Source organism: Pseudoliparis swirei, chromosome 19 (genome assembly GCF_029220125.1).
Source record: "Pseudoliparis swirei isolate HS2019 ecotype Mariana Trench chromosome 19, NWPU_hadal_v1, whole genome shotgun sequence".
In the NCBI taxonomy this organism is placed as follows: Eukaryota; Metazoa; Chordata; class Actinopteri; order Perciformes; family Liparidae; genus Pseudoliparis; species Pseudoliparis swirei.
In genome coordinates, this window is record NC_079406.1 from 508644 (window position 1) to 528643 (window position 20000).

Sequence of the window (20000 nt, forward strand, 5' to 3'; positions counted from 1 at the left end):
CCGGGGCTATCACCCCATGAAGAGAGCGAAACTCTGGGACCTTGGTGGCGCTAGAGAGCCGCGTTCAAACGCCTATTCCGGGGTGATCTCTGGGGGGTACCAAGACCAAAGAGCCATATTCGGGACCGGGTCGACCTGGGCTATCACCCCAAAAAGAGACCCAGACTCTGGGACCTTTATTTAGAATGTACCCCTTGGTACATCTTCTTAAGGGGGTACATGGAAAAGAACCACATATTCGGGATGGGGCGCCTCTGGGCCAGCACCCCAAAAAGAGACCCAGACTCGGGGACCTTTATTTCGAATTTGCCCTGTATCTCGAACGGGCCCCTGTTTAGAAAATATTTGACCCATGGGTCATGAGGACCGACCCACCGGGACCATGCACAGCAAATGTCAGCCCCATCGGACCTTCCCCGGAGGAGTTACAGCACAAGTACCGTATTTTTATACCTTGGGGGTGCCAAATAGCAGCGTTCAAACGCCCGTTTCGGGGTGATCCCTGGGGGCTACCCGGGAAAGAACCACATATTCGGGACCGGGCGGACCTGGGCTTTCACCCCAAAAAGAGACCGAATCTCTGGGACCTTTATTTCGAAATTACCCCATTTAAAAAAATATTTGACCCATGGGTCATGAGGACCGACCCACCGGGACCATGCACAGCAAATTTCAGCCCCATCGGACCTTCCCCGGAGGAGTTACAGCACAAGTACCGTATTTTTATACCTTGGGGGTGCCAAATAGCAGCGTTCAAACGCCCTTTTCGGGATGATCCCTGGGGGGTACCTGGGAAAGAACCACATATTCGGGACCGGACTGGGCTATCACCCCAAAAAGAGACCCAGACTCTGGGACCTTTATTTAGAATTCGCCTGTTTCTGGGTGATCCCTGGGGGGTACCTGGAAATGGACCACATATTCGATGGGGCGCCTCTGGGCCAGCACCCAAAGAGACCCAGACTCGGGGACCTTTATTCAGAATTTGCCCTGTATCTCGAACGGGCCCCTGTTTAAAAAATATTTGACCCATGGGTCATGAGGACCGACCCACCGGGACCGTGCACAGCAAATTTCAGCCCCATCGGACCTTCCCCGGAGGAGTTACAGCACAAGTACCGTCTTCCACACCTTAGAGGCGACAGAGAGCCGCCTTCAAACGCCCTTTCGGGGTGATCCCTGTGGGGTACCTGGAAGAGAACCACATATTTGGGACCGGGGGGACCTGGGCTTTCACCCCAAAAAGAGACCGAATCTCTGGGACCTTTATTTCGAAATTACCCCATTTTAAAAAATATTTGACCCATGGGTCATGAGGACCGACCCACCGGGACCGTGCACAGCAAATTTCAGCCCCATCGGACCTTCCCCGGAGGAGTTACAGCACAAGTACCGTCTTCCACACCTTAGAGGCGACAGAGAGCCGCCTTCAAACGCCCTTTTCGGGGTGATCCCCGGTGGGTACCTGGAAAAGAACCACATATTCGGGACCGGGTGGTCAAGGGCTTTCACCCCAAAAAGAGACCGAAACTCTGGGACCTTTATTTCAAATTTACCCCTTTAAAAAAATATCCAACCCAATGGCAAGGTACTAGTCCCCGCAGAGTGCCTGTGCCAAGTATGGGGTCTGTGGGACGTTTTTTGGCAGAGTTATGGGTGTTATAAAATTTCACCACAGGAGGGTAACATCGAGCAGGTTTTTACTTTTCAAACGCCTATTTCGGAGTGATCCCTGGGGGCTACCTGGAAAACAACCACATATTCGGGACCGAGTGGTCAAGGGCTTTCACCCCAAAAAGAGACCCAGACTCTGGGACCTTTATTTCGAATTCGCCTGTTTCTGGTCATCCTGGGGGTACCGGGACCAGAACCACATATTCGGGACCGGGGGGACCAGGGCTATCACCGCAAAAAGAGAGCTAAGCTCTGACATGTTGGCTCAAAAGTCACCCAAATGTCAGTCGAATGAGTGCTGTCTGGAAACAACATGTCACTGAGGTGACATTGCGCCATCTACTCATTCAACTCGTTCCAATCGGGCGATAAAAAGCCCGTCTGGCACTATCCCTAACCCTAACCCTAACCCTTTTTTTCCCCTTCTTTTAAACCTCCCATATTGTTGTTGTATATAGGTTTGCCATATTGGATGCTCTTGCTTGACCCCTACCCACCCTGACCTTAATCGCTCAGACTCTCAGGAGACCCTCATCCTAACCCCAACCCCTCGACCCCCCGGCCCTAAACCTAACCTCCTAAAGGGGGCCTACTCTGGGCTTTAGCCTATGATTAGGCCTGGGACTCCTTACCCAACCTGCTCAACCCTAACCACAACCTTATCCCTGGGGCCTAACTCCAACCCCATGGACCCCCTTGTGATGAGTAAAGGGCCCTCTTCTTCCCCCCCCTCCCCCTTTTTTTCCCCCTCTTGTCAGTCATCATAACTTCTAGACTCTACCCTTCCAATATATTATTTTTCAAACACTTCCCTCCCCCCTTTCACCTGACCTTAATTTTACCAATAAAAATCGTAAAAAATTTTTTTCTTTTTATTTTATTAAATTACTTTTATCTATTTTTTTTTTTTTTTTTCTTTGTATGTTTTTTTCCCCGTCTTAGATTCATTGACTTATTTTTCATTCATTCTTTCCATATCTTTGTATGGTTGCTATAGCTGCTACCCTTAAAATTTATTGTTTTCTATCTCCTTATCTCTGCTAAATTTCACCCCTTCTCTCTCTTGTCATTTGGTTTCTCCCATAATCAATGACACCACTCCTTCTATTGTCCAGCTGGAACAACGGGGTGAAATCAATTAACCACTAATCTCAAAGTGGCCACGCCCCCAAACATTTCCTTTATAAACTCAGTTGGACAAATGGATCCTTCACTCTCCTGAAGAAGCCTCAGCGGCGAAACGTCGGGACCTCTCTTTGCTCTTCTCCCTCTTAAAAAGAACACTAGTTCACTCTGGGATCCAACTTACCTAGCTGATCCCTTTGAGGACCTTCTACTTTTACTTTTTAACAACCTTTATTATTTATTTTATTTATTTATTTCTTTATCTTTGATATATAAGCTGTCTTCATCTGGTTGGCCTTTAAAAATATCCATGATATAAAGGACTCTCCAGATCCAGGACTGATCCGGAAGAGGGACCGTCACGGTGAGTCTCACAAACAATTTTTAAAGGTGTGTACACCGTGACAGAGACTCACTGCCTGGAAAATAAACCTCCCCCTTCACGACGGACATCCCTTGGCTCCTACAAAGTGAAGACCCTCGAGGAAACTTCAGTACAAGGGACCAAAGCCCGACCGGACTAAAAGGGAACGAACTGCTCTGATCCACCATAAACAGGCCCCTTTGTGATCCCCCAGGCTCTTTTCCACCACTGTCCTCTCCTCCTTCCCCGTTTTTACATTTCGTTTTTCCTTTTACTAATTTTTTTATTTATATTTTTATTTATAATAATTTCAACAAATTTATATATATTAAATTCCTTATTTTGTTGGTTTTATTTTATTTTCTCCTTTCTCCCCCATCTTCCCATTTCCCTCCACTCCCACAAACACCTCTCAAATGGCCATTCCCCTTCAAAATCGCTTTTCACTCTTGGGCTCCCCTCCCCCCCGGAGGGTTGGGCCTAGTGGGCCACCACACCACCCAGGCCCCCGCCCCCTGTTGGGTAGGGAGGCCCAGAACCATCCCCACAGCCTACCTACCCATCTTTTCTTACAGTCTAAAACCTATTTCAAAATCCTGCAGGCCCTCCACCATTCCGAAATTCTCACCAACACACACAACACAAACACATTCCCCCAGGGCATGATGAGGGGGGTAGCTCGCCTCACCTCCTTCATCAAGCCCGCCTCACCCAATGAAATAACCCGGCTCAAAATTCAGGATAACACTCACAACTGGATGCTTCACAACATACACATATTACAAACACATTATGATGCAGTCATCGCGGGGGGGTTGGATACAATTCCCCCCTTCAATTCCACCTGCTTGGAGAGGGCGGTCCAGTGGGGGAGGTCGAGGTATGGGAGGAAGCTTACCCCCTCGTCTATCGCCACACTACGGGACCTAATCCACACTGGGAACCCATCTGACGGGGGGCTTGCTCCACTTTCTCGACTCTCCCCCTTGGATTTCCCGCCGCTCCCTCCTCCCCTCCTTCCACCTCTTCCACAGCGGCCCCTCCCGGCCATCTCCCCTTCTCCCCCTTCCACATTGATTCCCGCCTGTATCACTTCACCCGCCCCCCGGTCCTCCCCTCCCCCCTCTCTGCCCTCTCCCCTCATCCCCTCTCCCGCTTCTCGCCCTCCTTTTCCCTCCCCCCCTCCCCCCAATCTTTTCCCCCTCTCCCCTCCCTCCCTTCTTCTCCCTTATCCACTTCCGCTTTTACCCCCCTCCCCTTCTCCCCCTGACTCTCTCCTACTTTCCTCTCCTCCGACTTCTCCTCCCCCCTCTATCCCCCCCACTTCCCCTCATTTGCCCCACCCCAGAGGCCCTATTGAGGGTGCGGGGTTTCCGGGCGGGGCCGCCCGGCCTAACCCCAGATGCGGCCCACAGCGGAAGGCTAAAGCAGTAATACATTCCCTCCCGCTACGACCAGCCAGGCGGCCACGGGGGCGAAGAGCAGGGCGCCCCTTCGTCACCCTTTCGCCCATCTTCTCCCCCTCACCCCCTCCCCTGTCATCTCCTCACCCACTACACACCACTTTTCTTTTCCAGCACCAGGATACACCCCCATACAACAGCAATATTGCACCCAAAGAGAAAGAGAAAGAAAAGAAGAAGAAGAACAGAAGAAACCCCCCCTCCCCCCTTCTTACAAACCTGGAGCCCCCTTGTGCCAGTGCTCCTCTTGGTTCCCTTCGGGGAACCCCGCTTCTTTCCCAACCTAACCCTAACCCTAAGCCTGACCTCAACCCAGACTTCAACTATTTCTCTTTAGGTACAGTCACTATCCCTGATAGAGGCCTTAACTTTAAATCCTGAACTCAACCAATTTGGAAACCGATTCCCAGGTTTGAAGATCTACCGGACGAGGCATACTAAGATACACGCGTCGGCCCGTGCATTCCTTGGATCTCCATTCAACTGCCGAGCCGTCGGGCGAACGCGGGGAGATTCATGAGTATATTCATATTCCTAACCCTAACCCTCTCTCTAAGTACAGTAACTTTAACTCTTACCCTGACCCCAACCCTGACCTCAACCAATTTGCAAACCCGTTTTCTTGTAAGAGTTAAGAATCCCCCATCCCGGGGGGAAGATCTACCGGACGAGGCAGACTAAGTGATATTCGTCGGCCAGTGCATTTCCTTGGATCTCCATTCAACTGCCTAGCCGTCGGGCGAAAGCGGGGAGATTCACGAGTACATTTAAATATCCTAACCCTCTCGAACGGGCCCCTATTTAAAAAATATTTGACCCATGGGTCATGAGCGCCTAGTCCCCTAGAACATGTATACCAAATTTCAGACCGGTCGGACCTTCCCCGAAGGAGTTACAGCACAAGTACCGCCTTTTCATACCTATGTGGCGCTAGAGAGCCCGCCTATTGCGGGGTCATTCCTGGGGGCTATGGAGACCACAAGGACATATTCGGGACCGCGTGGACCGGGGCTATCACCCCATGAAGAGAGCGAAACTCTGGGACCTTGGTGGCGCTAGAGAGCCGCGTTCAAACGCCTATTCCGGGGTGATCCCTGGGGGCTACCTGGAAGGGAACCACATATTTGGGACCGGGGAGACCTGGGCTTTCACCCCAAAAAGAGACCGAATCTCTGGGACCTTTATTTCGAAATTACCCCATTTTAAAAAATCAATGACCCATGGGTCATGAGCGTCTAGCCACCCGGACCATGCATACCAAATTTGGGGTCAATCGGACGTTTCCTCGAGGAGTTATAGCCTTATAAATGTCTGTCACACGATGGCGATAGAGAGCCACATTCAAACGCCTTTTGCGGAGTGATCCCGAGGGGGTACCGGGACCAGAACCACATATTTGGGACCGGGGGGAACTGGGCTTTCACCCCAAAAAGAGACCGAATCTCTGGGACCTTTATTTCGAAATTACCCCATTAAAAAATATCAGTGACCCATGGTTCATGAGCGTCTAGCCACCCGGACCATGCATACCAAATTTGGGGTCAATCGGACGTTTCCTCGAGGAGTTATAGCCTTATAAAGGTCTGTCACACGATGGCGATAGAGAGCCACATTCAAACGCCTTTTGTGGGGTGATCCCGAGGGGGTACCGGGAAAACAACCACATATTCGGGACCGGGTGGTCAAGGGCTTTCACCCTAAAAAGAGACCCAGAATCTGGGACCTTTATTTCGAATTCGCCTGTTTCGGGGTCATCCCTGGGGGGTACCGGGACCAGAACCACATATTCGGGACCGGGGGGACCAGTGCTATCACCCCAAAAAGAGAGCTAAGCTCTGGCATGTTTGGATCAAAAGTCACCCAAATGTCAGCCGAATGAGTGCTGTCTGGAAATACAATGTCATTGAGGGGACATTGTGCCATCTACTCATTCAACTCGTTCCAATTGGGTGATAAAAAGCCTGTCTGGCCCTTCCCCTAACCCGATTCCTTCTGTATTTGATTCGATACCACGTCTCAATATAACAGAGGACTCCTGGTCTAACTTTAGTCCGTCCCAGATTGATCATCTTGTTGACAGTGCCACAGGCTCTCTGAGAATGACATTGGACTCGATAGCCCCTCTGAAGAAGAAGACAGTGAGGAAGAGGTTTGCTCCCTGGTATAACCCTCAGACCAACAAACTGAAGCAAACGTCACGAAAGCTTGAACGCATATGGCGTTGAACTAATCTCGAAGAATCCCGCTTAGTTTGGCGAGATAGTCTTAAAACTTATAAGAAGGCCCTCCGTAATGCCAGAGCAGCCTATTACTCATCAGTAATAGAAAAAAATAAAAACAACCCTAGGTTTCTCTTCAGCACTGTAGCCAGGCTGACAGAGAGTCACAGCTCTGTGGAGCCGAGTATTCCTATAAACCTCAGTGGTAATGACTTTATGAACTTCTTTAATGAAAAGATTTTAACTATTAGGGACAAGATTAATATTCTCTTGCCCATAACCAGTGCCAATCTGTCCTCAAGTGGAATGGCCTTGGAAACCGCTGTATGCCCTGGTGTATATTTGAGGGCTTTTCTCCCATCAACCGTGACCAATTATCTTCAACGGTTTCTACTTCGAACACGTCTACCTGTCTCTTGGACCCCATCCCGACGAGGCTGCTTAAAGACATTTTGCCTTTAATTGGCGGCTCTCTATTAGATATTATCAATGTGTCTCTGCTAACAGGCCACGTACCACACTCCTTCAAAGTGGCTGTTATTAAACCTCTCCTGAAGAAGCCCACTCTGGATCCAGAGGTGTTGGCTAACTACAGACCGATCTCTAACCTCCCCTTCCTCTCCAAGATCCTTGAGAAAGTGGTTGCAAATCAGTTGTGCGACTTTCTACATCATAATAGTTTATTTGAGAAATTTCAATCAGGATTTAGAAAACACCACAGCACCGAGACGGCACTGGTGAAAATTACAAATGACCTCTTAATGGCAGCAGATAAAGGACTCCTCTCTGTCCTGGTCTTGTTAGACCTTAGTGCTGCATTCGACACCATTGACCATGACATCCTGTTACAGAGACTGGAGCAGTCGATTGGCATTTCAGGCACGGCACTAATTTGGTTTAAATCCTATTTATCAGATCGATCTCAGTTTGTATTTGTAAACGATGACGCCTCGATAACCACCAACGTTAATCACGGAGTTCCACAAGGTTCTGTGCTTGGACCAATTTTATTTACCTTATACATGCTTCCTTTGGGCAATATTATCAGGAAACACTCCATAAACTTTCATTGTTATGCAGATGATACTCAACTATATTTATCGATAAAACCAGAGGAGAGCAACCAACTCGGTAAAATTCAAGCATGTCTTAAAGACATAAAACATGGATGACCTGCAACTTCTTGATGTTAAACTCAGACAAAACCAAGTAATTTTAATCGGCCCTGAGCACCTCAGAGATCAATTATCTGGTGATGTGGATTCTGTAGACGGCATTGCCCTGGCATCCAACACCACTGTAAAGAATCTTGGCGTTATCTTTGATCGGGACTTGTCCTTTAACTCCCACGTAAAGCAAATCTCAAGGACTGCATTCTTTCATCTACGTAATATTTCAAAAATCAGGCACATCTTGTCTCAAAAAGATGCAGAAAAATTGGTTCACGCGTTCGTTACTTCGAGACTGGATTACTGCAACTCCTTATTATCAGGCTGCTCTAATAAATCTCTTAGGTCCCTCCAGTTGATCCAGAATGTTGCAGCTCGTGTTCTCACTAAACTAAGAACAGAGATCACATCACTCCTGCACTAGCTGCTCTGCACTGGCTCCCAGTAAAATCACGAATCACTTTTAAAATTCTTCTCTTAACGTACAAAGCCTTGATTGGTGATGCACCATCATATCTTAAGGAGCTTGTAGTACCATATTGCCCCACTAGAGAGCTACGCTCACTAAATGCAGGACTACTTGTAGTTCCTAGAGTTTTAAAAAGTAGAATGGGAGCCAGAGCCTTTAGTTATCAAGCTCCTCTTTTATGGAACCAGCTTCCAATTTCAGTCCGGGAGGCAGACACAGTCACCTCGTTTAAGAGTAGACTTAAGACTTTCCTCTTTGACAGAGCTTATAGTTAGGGCTGAATCAGGTTCACCTGGTCCAGCCCCTTGATATGCTGCTATAGGCTTATAGCTGCTGGGGGACGTTTTAGGATGCACTGAGTACCTATCTCCTCTTTTTTCTCTCCTTAAGGATGAATTTTCATCTCTCAATCACACATTACTAACTCTGCTTTCTCCCCGGAGTCCTTTTGACTTCACGTCTCATGGGGTCATCGGACCCTATGAGACGACATAGATCCATCTGCCTGATGGATCATCGAGGTCTGGGTCGTGGAATTCCGGCTCCTGACTACGCCACTGTCCTGTTGAGACTCCGCCCACTCCTGAGACTCCCCCCACTCCTCCTCCCCACCGCCATCTGCCTGATGGATCGTGGAGGTCTCCATCGTGGAATATGCCTACTATGAACTATTCATACACTCTGTCATATTCATTTAATGTATTTTAACTCTAAATCTGTCCTTCTGTACACATTACATCTATTGCATCTGTCCATCCTGGAGAGGGATCCTCCTCTGTTGCTCTCCTGCAGGTTTCTTCCCTTTTTTCCCCCCTGAAGGGTTATTTGGGAGTTTTTCCTGGTCCGATGTGAGGTTTTGGGGCAGGGATGTCTATGTGTACAGATTGTAAAGCACTCCGAGACAAATTTGTAATTTGTGAAATTGGGCTATACAAATAAACTGAATTGAATTGAATCTCATATGGTGCACAAACTGCAATATACAGTATGTGGGCGAATCAGGGAAAATGCTCTCCACCCGTTTCACACAACATAAATACAACATTACACATAACAAACACACACACACACCGTTGGTACAACAATTTATTATGCATGGATGGGCCGCATTAAAAACCTCTATCATCCAATGCAGCAACAGGTGGACCAGGACGCAGCGGAGGACGGTGGAGAGGGGCTGGATCGCCAAGCTCGGCACCAGATATCCCCAAGGCCTTAATGAGCGTTGAGGGCCTCAGGGCGGAGCATGGTAGATGGACAGTACACCGGGGACTCTGTTGCTCTTTAGCAGCAGAGTCTCCAACATTTTCTCACTTCCTAACCCTGACCGAATCTCTGGGACCTTTATTTCAAATTTACCCCTTTAAAAAAAATATCCAACCCCATGGCAAGGTACTAGTCCCCGCAGAGAGTGCATGTGCAAAGTCTGGGGTCTGTGGGACGTTTCTTGGCAGAGTTATGGGTGTTATAAAATCTTACCACAGGAGGGCAACATCGAGCAGGTTTTTACTTTTCAAACGCCTCTTTCGGGATGATTCCTGGGGGCTACAGAGACCAAAATGACATATTCGGGACGGGGCGCCTCTGGGCCATCACTCCAAAAAGAGACCCAGACTCTGGGACCTTTATTTAGAATTTGCCCTGTATCTCGAACGGGCCCCTGTTTAAAAACCATTTGACCCATGCGTCATGAACGTCTAGTCCCCCAGAACATGCACACCAAATTTCAGCCCGATCGGACCTTCCCAGCCGGAGTTACAGCACAAGTACCGTCTTCCATACCTTGGAGGTGCTAGAGAGCCGCGTTCAAACGCCCTTGTCGGGGTGATCCCTGAGGGGTACCTGGAAAAGAACCACATATTCGGGATGGGGCGGACCTGGGCTATCACCCCAAAAAGAGACCCAGACTCTGGGACCTTTATTTCGAATTCGCCTGTTTTGGGGTGATCCCTGGGGGGTACCAAGACCAAAAGGACATATTCGGGACTGGGTTGACCTGGGCTACCACCCGAAAAAGAGAGCTAAGCTCTGGAATGTTTAGATCAAAAGTCACCCAAATGTCAGGCCGAATGAGCGCTGTCTGGAAACGCAATGTCATTGTGGTTACATTGTGACATGTCCTCATTCATCCCGTTCCATTTGGGTGACAAAAGGCCTGTCTTGCCTTTACCTAACCTTAACCACTCCCCTTTACAACATAAAGTAATGTACACCTAAACTTAACCTTAACCACTCCCCCTTTCAACAGAAAGAGGCCTGACTCCAATCCTGACCTCAACCATGCCTCTCTCTTTGTACAGTAACTTTAACTCTCACCCTGACCCCAACCCTGACCTGAACCAATTTGCAAACCCATTTTCCTGTAAGAGTTAAGAAACCCCATCCCGGGTTGAAGATCTACCGGACGAGGCAGACTAAGTGATATTCGTCGGCCAGTGCATTCCTTGAATCTCCATTCAACTGCCTAGCCGTCGGGCGAATGCGGGGAGATTCACGAGTACGTTTGATATCCTAACCCTTCTCCCTCGGCTCCTTCCCACACGGTTTATGTGTTTGTGTCGCATGCGCCGAGATGACTACAGAAGCCTATTGCGTGCTTCTGATGTTAAAGTTGTGTCGTCACCGGGGAGACGTGTGTGTACTTTGCATCTATATTTCTATGTGTCCCGTTGTGCTGCAGGCTCTGCTGGCCGGTGGGAGGCGTGTCCCTGGTCTTCCACTGGGCCTCCCAGCTCTGCCATTGATGACCGCAGGCCGTTTGAGAGGGTCAACGTCATTGAGGCCTGCCTCCAGACTACAGGTGGGGCAGGCCGCCTGCTGCTAACTGTTCGGGGAAGAAATGTCATTGATGGATGATTTTAATGAATCAATGATGTGCAACGAGTACATTTCCAAAACTATGACATTTAGTTTTGTACACTTGGATCCCTTTTGTTATCGGCATCATGCAACAACACAATGGAACCTCCATCTTTTCAGGGCTTCCTTTGTTATTGGCACGTCATCGGCTCCATGTCACGCCCTGGAGAACGCTGAGCGGGATAAGCAAACGTCTGATAGTCCCGCTGTGTTGTGTGTCAGCTGGTCCTTGAGGCTGTGACCAGGAGACGGGTTCCTCTGGCCTCATGGCATCTTTGGCCCTTGGGACCCACAGCTGATTCCTGTTCTTGTGGACAGGGGCAAGATGAAGTTCATCATTGGGTAAGTCGTCAGGGTTTAACCAACTAGTAAAATGTACTAATACAAATAGAATACATGTCTGGTTTCAGCAATTATAAAGAGTTACACAGATGTCATTGTGTAAATAAAGTGGTGCACACTGCGGGTTCCTCAAGCACCAACATGCAGAGGTCGCAGCTTGTTCTGCTCAGTGTTCTAGCCTTACTGATGCCAACTTGGTTTCACCATCGTAATACATCTCTCAAATCATATTTGCCTTCATTTGTTTTGTGCTGGAGTCCACACTAAACGTTTAAGTGACTTGAGGGACAGGAGCTCACATCTATGGACCGGTGTGCTGAATGAAACTCATGTTAGTGCCTTTTCAACGTGTATTTAGCATTTTCACCAGCAGATGGCGGCAAGTCATTCTGTTTAGAGTCAACACCCTGCAGTATGGCCTCACCCAAGTTTTAAAGCACAAACAGTTAAAACCACCATTTATGACAACATACATATACTAATCTTACACTGAAAGACTTATAACTATTGTTGTATGTATTCATTGTGTTCACGCTTTGAGATGCTGCTGTTTAATTGCTTGAATACACTCCACTAACCCACAATTCTCCTACAACACCTTGCCTGAAAATATTGTTTAAAATCACTTGACTCTACATTATGTGGCCATAAGTATGTGAACTGGGATGTGTGTATACCAGGTGGGGGTTGTCTCTCTTTATTGTTTCTACAGAACATGAAACATGAAGAACGAATTCTGAGCTTTGTGTTGAAACGCTGGCCTCATCCTCAGGATGGCAAGCCTTCTCCCCAGGTTTCAACATCTTGGGGAAAGCCGTATTAGAAGAGTGGACGCTGCTATATTGAGTAGATATTACTGCCTATAGTTTAGAGTGTAGGTTCACCTTTTTACATTATATTCTTTCACATTAAAACATGTTTTGATGACCTACTGTTCCTCTGGTCCATACTGAAAGTGAAAGCATCCCTTCCTCATTTCTAATGTAAGCAGTGGGCAACCAATCCAGGCTTCGTTCACTATATGCACACATATCAAAGTTCTGCCAGAGCTAATATGAGGCATTAGTAGTTCCTTAGACACATCAATGGGTAACGTTGTACAAGTACACCATTCCCTCTGTGAATAACTGTTCTCCAGGAAAGCTCAACAAGGAAATGCGTTAATAAGGGTGAGGGTTGCCTACTTGATATGACGGAAGGTCTCTTCCTTGATGGAATGCAGTGATGAACTATTTACATCTGGAACTGGTTCTGTCTGGGTTTTTCTTTAGATGCATACTTCACACATTTGTCACATGTTCGAAACACGTTGTACTGGAGCACCTCTGGTATCCTGTCGATCATCCCAATGGCATGCTTTTTCTAAGAGTTACGCTCTGTTAAAATACTATTCAAGGACCGTCATCAAATACAATGATGGGATGGGCAAAGAAAGGGCATCGTATGCCTTCTTAATCCTTTTGTTTTCACATTCCAGCTGTCATGTGGTTTTAATGATGACAGATATAAAACTGACCGACTGCCTAATTTTCATTCGATTCAGTCGATTTTGCCTTTTCTAGTTGAAGCATTTTTGTCATCCCGTGTCTCGTGTGGGGTAAAGTTCAGAAGGTTAGAGTTCTGGATTTAATTCTGCGCCAGCAGCAGACGAATGATTCACTGGTCGCGTCGCAGGCAAGGCCGTCTGACTGGTTCCTTGTTTTGGGGAGAGAGGGATCCAGGGAGATAATAGACCTGAGGTTTCAGACTTCCAGTGTGCTCAGCAGAGTGAAACTGTGGCTCTCAGGCATGCTAATCTCTTCCCCCCCCCCCCCCTCCCCTATGTTGTGAAATCTATTCACTCTCTTCTGATTTTGGTCATGATGTACGTGCGAAGCATTCAGTTTGTCATGAGCCTCGTCGGCCTTCCTCACAGATGTAATGATGTAACATAGTCCATCTTAAAGGTGGTGGTTTCAGCTTATTTTGTAGAAAAACTAATTAAAGTACACCTTTTTTCAAATATAAAACTTGAATTCAAAAGCATCAATATTAGATTTGCTTTAATGTTGTTTCCTATGGATGTGTGCGCCGCTGTTGGTTTGTTCCTGATCTCATTTTAATGAGGCGTGTGTGCTTCCTGGTGTTTCCTACCCAGTGAGCATGAGAGCAGCGTTCCCACAGGAGTCGTACTTTCCTTTTGTTGGCAGTGTGCACCTCGCCGCCCTCTTCCCTTTCCCTCGCACCTTCTCACAATCGAATGCCAGACACCTGTACGACAGGTTGCCAACTCCCATGAATAGAAGTGCGCATGTAGTAAACACAAATACGTTCATAGCAACCTCTCTCTCTCTCACACACACACACACACACACCTACTGGGCTCCACCCCTCACCTGTCTTCCTTGACTGGCTGGGCTTGTTGCTGCGCACGCCCGTACCTGTTCACAGTGACCGAGACACCTGTCGGACCAAAAGGCCTTCCCTCTGCTCACAGGACTCTGAGCTCGGTGGACATTTCTCTGCTGGGTGTGAAGTAGAAGCAGGTAGGTTAGAAACTCAGAGCCCCTTCATGCTGCCGTACGGTGTTTGCTGCGAGTCTTAACGGGTGTCTGCCTCTCGCTGTCTGGGTGTTGTCCTGTCATGATTGCTTTCCAGTGAGTCGTCTATCCGGCTCCTTGTTTGTCTTCCAATGCTCTTCAATCATTTATTCTTTTGGGGCCAAATATGCTTTCTGAGCCCTCAGTGTTTGTTCCATCATCAATATTGTGGACAGTGTCGTATTTCTTTTTTTGACGGAATGAATTCAGAGCCCCAGGAGCTTTACACGTTAAATTTGCATTCTGAATTTGGTTCTACAAGTTTGCATGAGGTCTACTCCGCGCCCACTTCTTTAGTTCTCAGGGGAAATGGATTTTCCACTGAGTATTTCACTGTTCTACCTTTACAAAAAAATAACTGACGAGTCATTTCTTTTGAATATGTATGGAAGGAAACTATTTTGACCACATTCGTCATTCTGTGTAAATGGATTTAGTATCCAAACACAAAGAATCATAAATATATAGGTGTGTGAGTCCGTTTGTTTTTAGGCAACGACAGTAGTTCAGAGGAAGGTGGTAGGACAGGATCATCGACATGTCTAAAGGATGACACCCAGGAATGCTTTGCAGAGCCTATGTCCTTCATGGGGAGGGAACATGGAGGGGGGGGGGGGGGGGTCACAATAACTCACTATTTAATTTTTTTTTTTACAAAAATGTGATTCTCCCATATCTTTTTCAGGTGGCTTGTAGAGATAACTGAACAAAGAAGAGAGAGAAACAAGCATGTCAAAACGTGAGTAGGCTCACTGGTGTGAATGTGAGACGATAAAAGACATCTGCCGCTTCTGCTCTGCTGTCGGTGCCTTGAGTAAATGCAAACAAGTGATTGATTATGTTTTGTGTGCAGGCCCAAAGGGGACTGATTATGGTGCATCAAGCATACAGTGATTAAGATGTCCTCAAGATGCAGCCTGCCGCGTGTGTAATACATCTCAGATGGTGCGTGGTTTGTGTCTCAGAGGGGGAAAAGGAGTCCGTGTTCGTTACCACCAAAGTGCGGACCAAGCTGAAGGGAGACGGCAGCTGGCTGCAATGCAGCAGTGGCGCGCAGGCGGAAGCTGACAAGGAGAAGCCATGGTGAGACTTACGTCGAGGTCGGGTTGTGAGCGTGTGGCGCATTCCTCTTGAGAGACCAAACCGAGCTCCTGTGAAAACATGCAGGTTGGCAGAAGTAAGGGCCGGCCGTGTGAACGGAGCCCCTGTTGACAGCAGTCCAGTGTCGTCACCAACTCCATCCACTGCGCCCCCCACCAAGTCAGATGCAGAGAGGTAAACACAGATTTCTAATGTCACCGAGTTGCTTGACCCCAGCAGCATTGTGCTGACGGCGTGTCTCTGCTTTTCATTCAGAGCTCCGGCCTCAGGGTAAGGTGTCGCTGCACATTTAGACATCCAATTGGAAACCAAACTGTAGATTCCTTTGAGCACGGAAGAACAGGACCAACGGGGATGTTTTGAACGTCACCTTGATGCAACATTGAATTTTGTGTCGTTTTGTGTTCTTTCAGAGGCATTTTCACTAAACTAGACAAGCCCCCTTCATCTTCAACAACTAACGGCGTGATGTAAGAGCTTCTCCTGCTCAGACAAGCAAAGTGCATTGTGTGACGAGACAGTCCCACTTTAATGTGTGTGTCTGTGTGTTCTAAAACATTTTACAGTCCATCAACGACACAATTCACCAAAAAGTCCTCAGAAAGCTACAAGAAAATGTAAGCGCACATGAATCTGTTCCCCGTCGACTGCTGGCAGGTGAGTGAGAATGTGTTTTCATGGGGTGTGTGTGCACTGTTCCATAGAGCCCCCTACACGGTGAGGCCCACGTCAGAGAACCAGGAGAGCCAGCTGAGCAACGAGGAGCAGGAGAAACGGTACGACCGTCCCCCCGTCGTCCAAAGGGACCTTGCATGCCCCGGAAAAGAGATTACCTTGACGTCATCATGCCTCATTTTGCAGGACGGAGGCTGCCAGCAATGTTCTGAAGAAATCCTCCATGAGGAAACGGTCCTATGTGCTTTCTGCTGCTAAGAAATATGAGTATGTATGTCTTATGTCACTCACCCCAAGCTAATCTTAACTTCATTATCAGGAAGGGAAACGTTTTTTAGAGACGTTAAGAAATTGACCTTTTTGAAAGAAATGTATGAAAACTGTTTGTTTGAAAAACCTCAGGTCTCAAGAAGAGATGCCCGAAACCTCTTTAGTCAACAGCAGTCCAGCATTTGTGGCTAGAAGGTCAAAGTTCCCTTCATCACCCCCTAAAACCCAAAGAATAACATGTGAGTCAAAGTTTCATGTGTAACTTTGTCTGTCAACTCTGTAAAATGTGCAGGGTGGAGGTTACCGATGTTGATGGGAGCGCTGCGACACCAGCAGCTGCCAGCGCTCGGCCCCCCTCCCCCGCCTCCACACCAGAGCCCAAACCACGCAAAGTGTAAGTCCTGTGCCGCGTTTCTACATCCAGAGCAACAAGTGCTTCCTGCAAACGTATTCACTACCGGTGTTGTTTTCAGAGTCGACAGCATTAAGACGGCTGCTGCTGTGGCACCGAAGGTGGAGGAGCCCGTGAAGGATGACCCCCCTCCGGTGTCTGTTACAGTAAAGGACCCATTTGAGGAAGTGGAACCAGGCGGCACCAAGCTGGCCACTCCCCTCCCTGTGCGCATCCCAAAGTGTTTCCAAGCAGTCAGTACAGAGCCAGAACCCCAGGATTCAGACACTTCTGGGCCAGTTGACGCCCCTCTGGTTGAAGTCGGCCCAGCGTCAGCAGCCCCATTACCACCTACTCCAGCAGCCCCTGCCCCTCTGTCTCCTGCCCTTCTGTCTCCTGCCCCTCTGTCCCCTGCCCTTCTGTCTCCTGCCCTTCTGTCTCCTGCCCTTCTGTCTCCTGCCCCTCTGTCTCCTGCCCTTCTGTCTCCTGCCCCTCTGTCTCCTGCCCCTCTGTCCCCTGCCCCTCTGTCTCCTGCCCTTCTGTCCCCTGCCCCTCTGTCTCCTGCCCCTCTGTCTCCTGCCCTTCTGTCTCCTGCCCCTCTGTCTCCTGCCCTTCTGTCTCCTGCCCCTCTGTCTCCTGCCCCTCTGTCTCCTGCCCTTCTGTCTCCTGCCCTTCTGTCTCCTGCCCCTCTGTCTCCTGCCCCTCTGTCTCCTGCCCTTCTGTCTCCTGCCCCTCTGTCTCCTGCCCCTCTGTCCCCTGCCCTTCTGTCTCCTGCCCCTCTGTCCCCTGTCCCTCTGTCTCCTGCCCCTCTGTCTCCTGTCCCTCTGTCTCCTGCCCCTCTGTCTCCTGCCCCTCTGCCTCCTGCCCTTCTGTCCCCTGTCCCTCTGTCTCCTGCCCCTCTGTCTCCTGCCCTTCTGTCCCCTGCCCCTCTGCCCCCTGCCCTTCTGTCCCCTGCCCCTCTGTCTCCTGCCCCTCTGTCTCCTGCCCCTCTGTCCCCTGCCCCTCTGTCCCCTGCCCCTCTGTCTCCTGCCCCTCTGTCCCCTGCCCCTCTGTCCCCTGCCCTTCTGTCTCCTGCCCTTCTGTCTCCTGCCCCTCTGTCTCCTGCCCCTCTGTCTCCTGCCCCAGTGTCTGCTGTAACAGAGTTCCCAGGCTGGACCCAACCAGAAGCAGAAAGAGCACCAAAACCATCTCAAAGGCAAAGGTCAGATTTCCACTCAACAAATTCCTGTAATAGCATCAGCGATGGAAAGTAATAAAGTACTTTGTGTATTAATATGTTTAAATAGAAACATCAAGGATCTGAAGACCTCCACCACTGCATAGGGTTTTCTTTACCACCAACACAGTGGTGATGAGCCTCAAACACAATGTCTGCAAAGATATGTTCTGTTTCGTATCAGGAATGCATATCATAATTCTTAAGCAAAGCTTTCAAGTTTCGCCTTCATGTGGTTTTCTTTGTCCACGTTTATGCTTATTCTTTTCTTGTGTATGATTGAAAGCTGCCCAGGAATGTCATGTGTTTGTTCTCCATCTGTTTTCACAGCTCCAGTGTTGACACGCTCGCCACCCTGTCCGACACTCTCATTGCTTTCGACTCCAGTTCAACCAGGTACTGGACAAAGAGACGGCTGAAAGCAGCAGAAACCAATATGAGAAAAGAAAATCATATTCCAGCCTCAACAAGCATCTGATGATATGAGTGTATTTCCTCTCCAGCTTTTGGGATGATGAGCCAGAGGAAGACGCAGCTTCAGCAAAGATGCAAAGCACACAGAACGGGTACAAAACCAAGAACGTCCTCATTCATGTCATAGCATGAGCAAGGAAAGAGACAGTGGCTAACCGCCACTGTAAAGTGATCACAAAATGATCCACATCTCCATTTCAGGTCGAGGGTGTCCCTAATCCCACCTGATTAACTGTGTCACTAACGATGTCATTGAGAGACGTGCCACAGCCGTTTCATGAGTTCTTCTTGCTGTCTGCAGGGTTGAACAGGAGCTCAGCAGCTGTGTGACGGACGATCTCCTGGCTCTCACCGATGGGTTCGTTAGAAATACTTTCTTGCTATTTTAAGAACGCCTCACATTACACATTGTTTTAAAATAGTACCCACCAGGGGGCACTGTTGGGCTTCTGATGACACCCTCACCTCTTCTTGCCCTGTAACCTCCCGTTGTCAACACAATCTGCTCTTCCTCATCCTTCTGCCACCACAGTCCAGAGGAGTCTGCAGACCCCGCCCCCCCCAGTCCAGGCCGCTGGAGTCAGGATCTGCTTAGTGGACTAAGGTATTGATATAAGGCAGCTCTTTCCCTCCCGAGCCCTAAATACCGATGTTATGCAAAGAGTTATCCTTTCATCAGCACAAGTCAATAAGTCCCCCGTCCGTACCAAGCAGAGGACTTATCTTAAATGTCTTGAGTTCATTTAGATGTTGGTAAAGTTTCAAGGGAGGTTGCTCTCTATATGACTTCTGTGTTTTCATATTTTTAGTGAGTCAATACCAGCAAAGACGAGTGGCGCCCTGGATCTGCTGGCGGACGATGTCATTCCTATCAAGACAGAGGCACGCAGGTGAGGAAGAGATGGCTTGAGGGCCTCTGCTCCCCATCCCTCCCATCCTTGTGTACCATTCATGTGTACCAGCTCCCTGAGGTGTACCATTTTGAAACCCCATCTGCCTCAAGGTTGATCCTTAAATCAGGGCTCGTCCACTTCCAGCATTCTCTTTCACCATGTTAGAGAGAAACAAAGTCTTGGATTCCTGAAGCAACTGAGCAATGCTTTGAAAGCGAACGTCTTCAGTGCAGCTGGAAAGAGAAGAGAATGTTCTGTACTGATTCGTAGTGCTGCTGTGTTTTGTCTCCAGCAGCCTCAACATGCAGCGAGAGGAGAACCAGAGGGATGAAACACAGAGGTAGAGGGAGATGGCGGGCTGCTCTTCATCACGTATCTCTCTGTGCAGAGCTGTTCCTGCTAAGGAATGCATTCTACCCGGATATGCCCTGTACTGATTTATACCAATGTGCTGTGTGCCTCTTCCCACAGCCTCACAGAGACCGTCACTACGACCACCAAGACTGGGACCATGACTGACACCGAGTAGGAGAACACACACACACACACACTGACACAAGGCCGCTCGGTCCCATATTCAGATGTTTTAATGCTCATTAAATGGTTCTGTGGGTTCCAAGCTTCTCAAATGGACTGGCATTGTAAATAGTGTATGAGAAGAAGCACACTCACCTTTACTTGCCCCTCTTTCCCTTCCCATCATGCCATTCATCTGTA

General features: G+C 48.6%; 1 protein-coding gene across 5 annotated transcripts in view; it reads left to right on the top strand.

The window, feature by feature from the left end:
• Positions 1-13722: 13722 nt before the first annotated feature.
• The window catches only part of znf185 (zinc finger protein 185 with LIM domain), a 12830-nt gene continuing 6552 nt past the window's right edge, over positions 13723-20000 (top strand). Inside the window, exons 1-19 of one of the 5 annotated variants that reach the window (XM_056438814.1) lie at positions 13723-14209; positions 14949-15002; positions 15229-15346; positions 15431-15538; positions 15620-15634; positions 15778-15834; positions 15931-15981; positions 16069-16140; positions 16226-16306; positions 16442-16504; positions 16602-16703; positions 16783-17901; positions 18247-18312; positions 18420-18482; positions 18692-18748; positions 18923-18994; positions 19200-19280; positions 19576-19623; positions 19755-19808. In XM_056438814.1, coding sequence (XP_056294789.1) covers positions 14993-15002; positions 15229-15346; positions 15431-15538; positions 15620-15634; positions 15778-15834; positions 15931-15981; positions 16069-16140; positions 16226-16306; positions 16442-16504; positions 16602-16703; positions 16783-17901; positions 18247-18312; positions 18420-18482; positions 18692-18748; positions 18923-18994; positions 19200-19280; positions 19576-19623; positions 19755-19808 — 2237 coding nt within the window. In that variant the 5' untranslated portion in view covers positions 13723-14209; positions 14949-14992. The remainder of the gene's footprint in view (positions 14210-14948; positions 15003-15228; positions 15347-15430; positions 15539-15619; positions 15635-15777; positions 15835-15930; positions 15982-16068; positions 16141-16225; positions 16307-16441; positions 16505-16601; positions 16704-16782; positions 17902-18246; positions 18313-18419; positions 18483-18691; positions 18749-18922; positions 18995-19199; positions 19281-19575; positions 19624-19754; positions 19809-20000) is intronic. The other 4 variants (XM_056438812.1, XM_056438817.1, XM_056438813.1 and 1 more) reach the window with 4 other exon arrangements.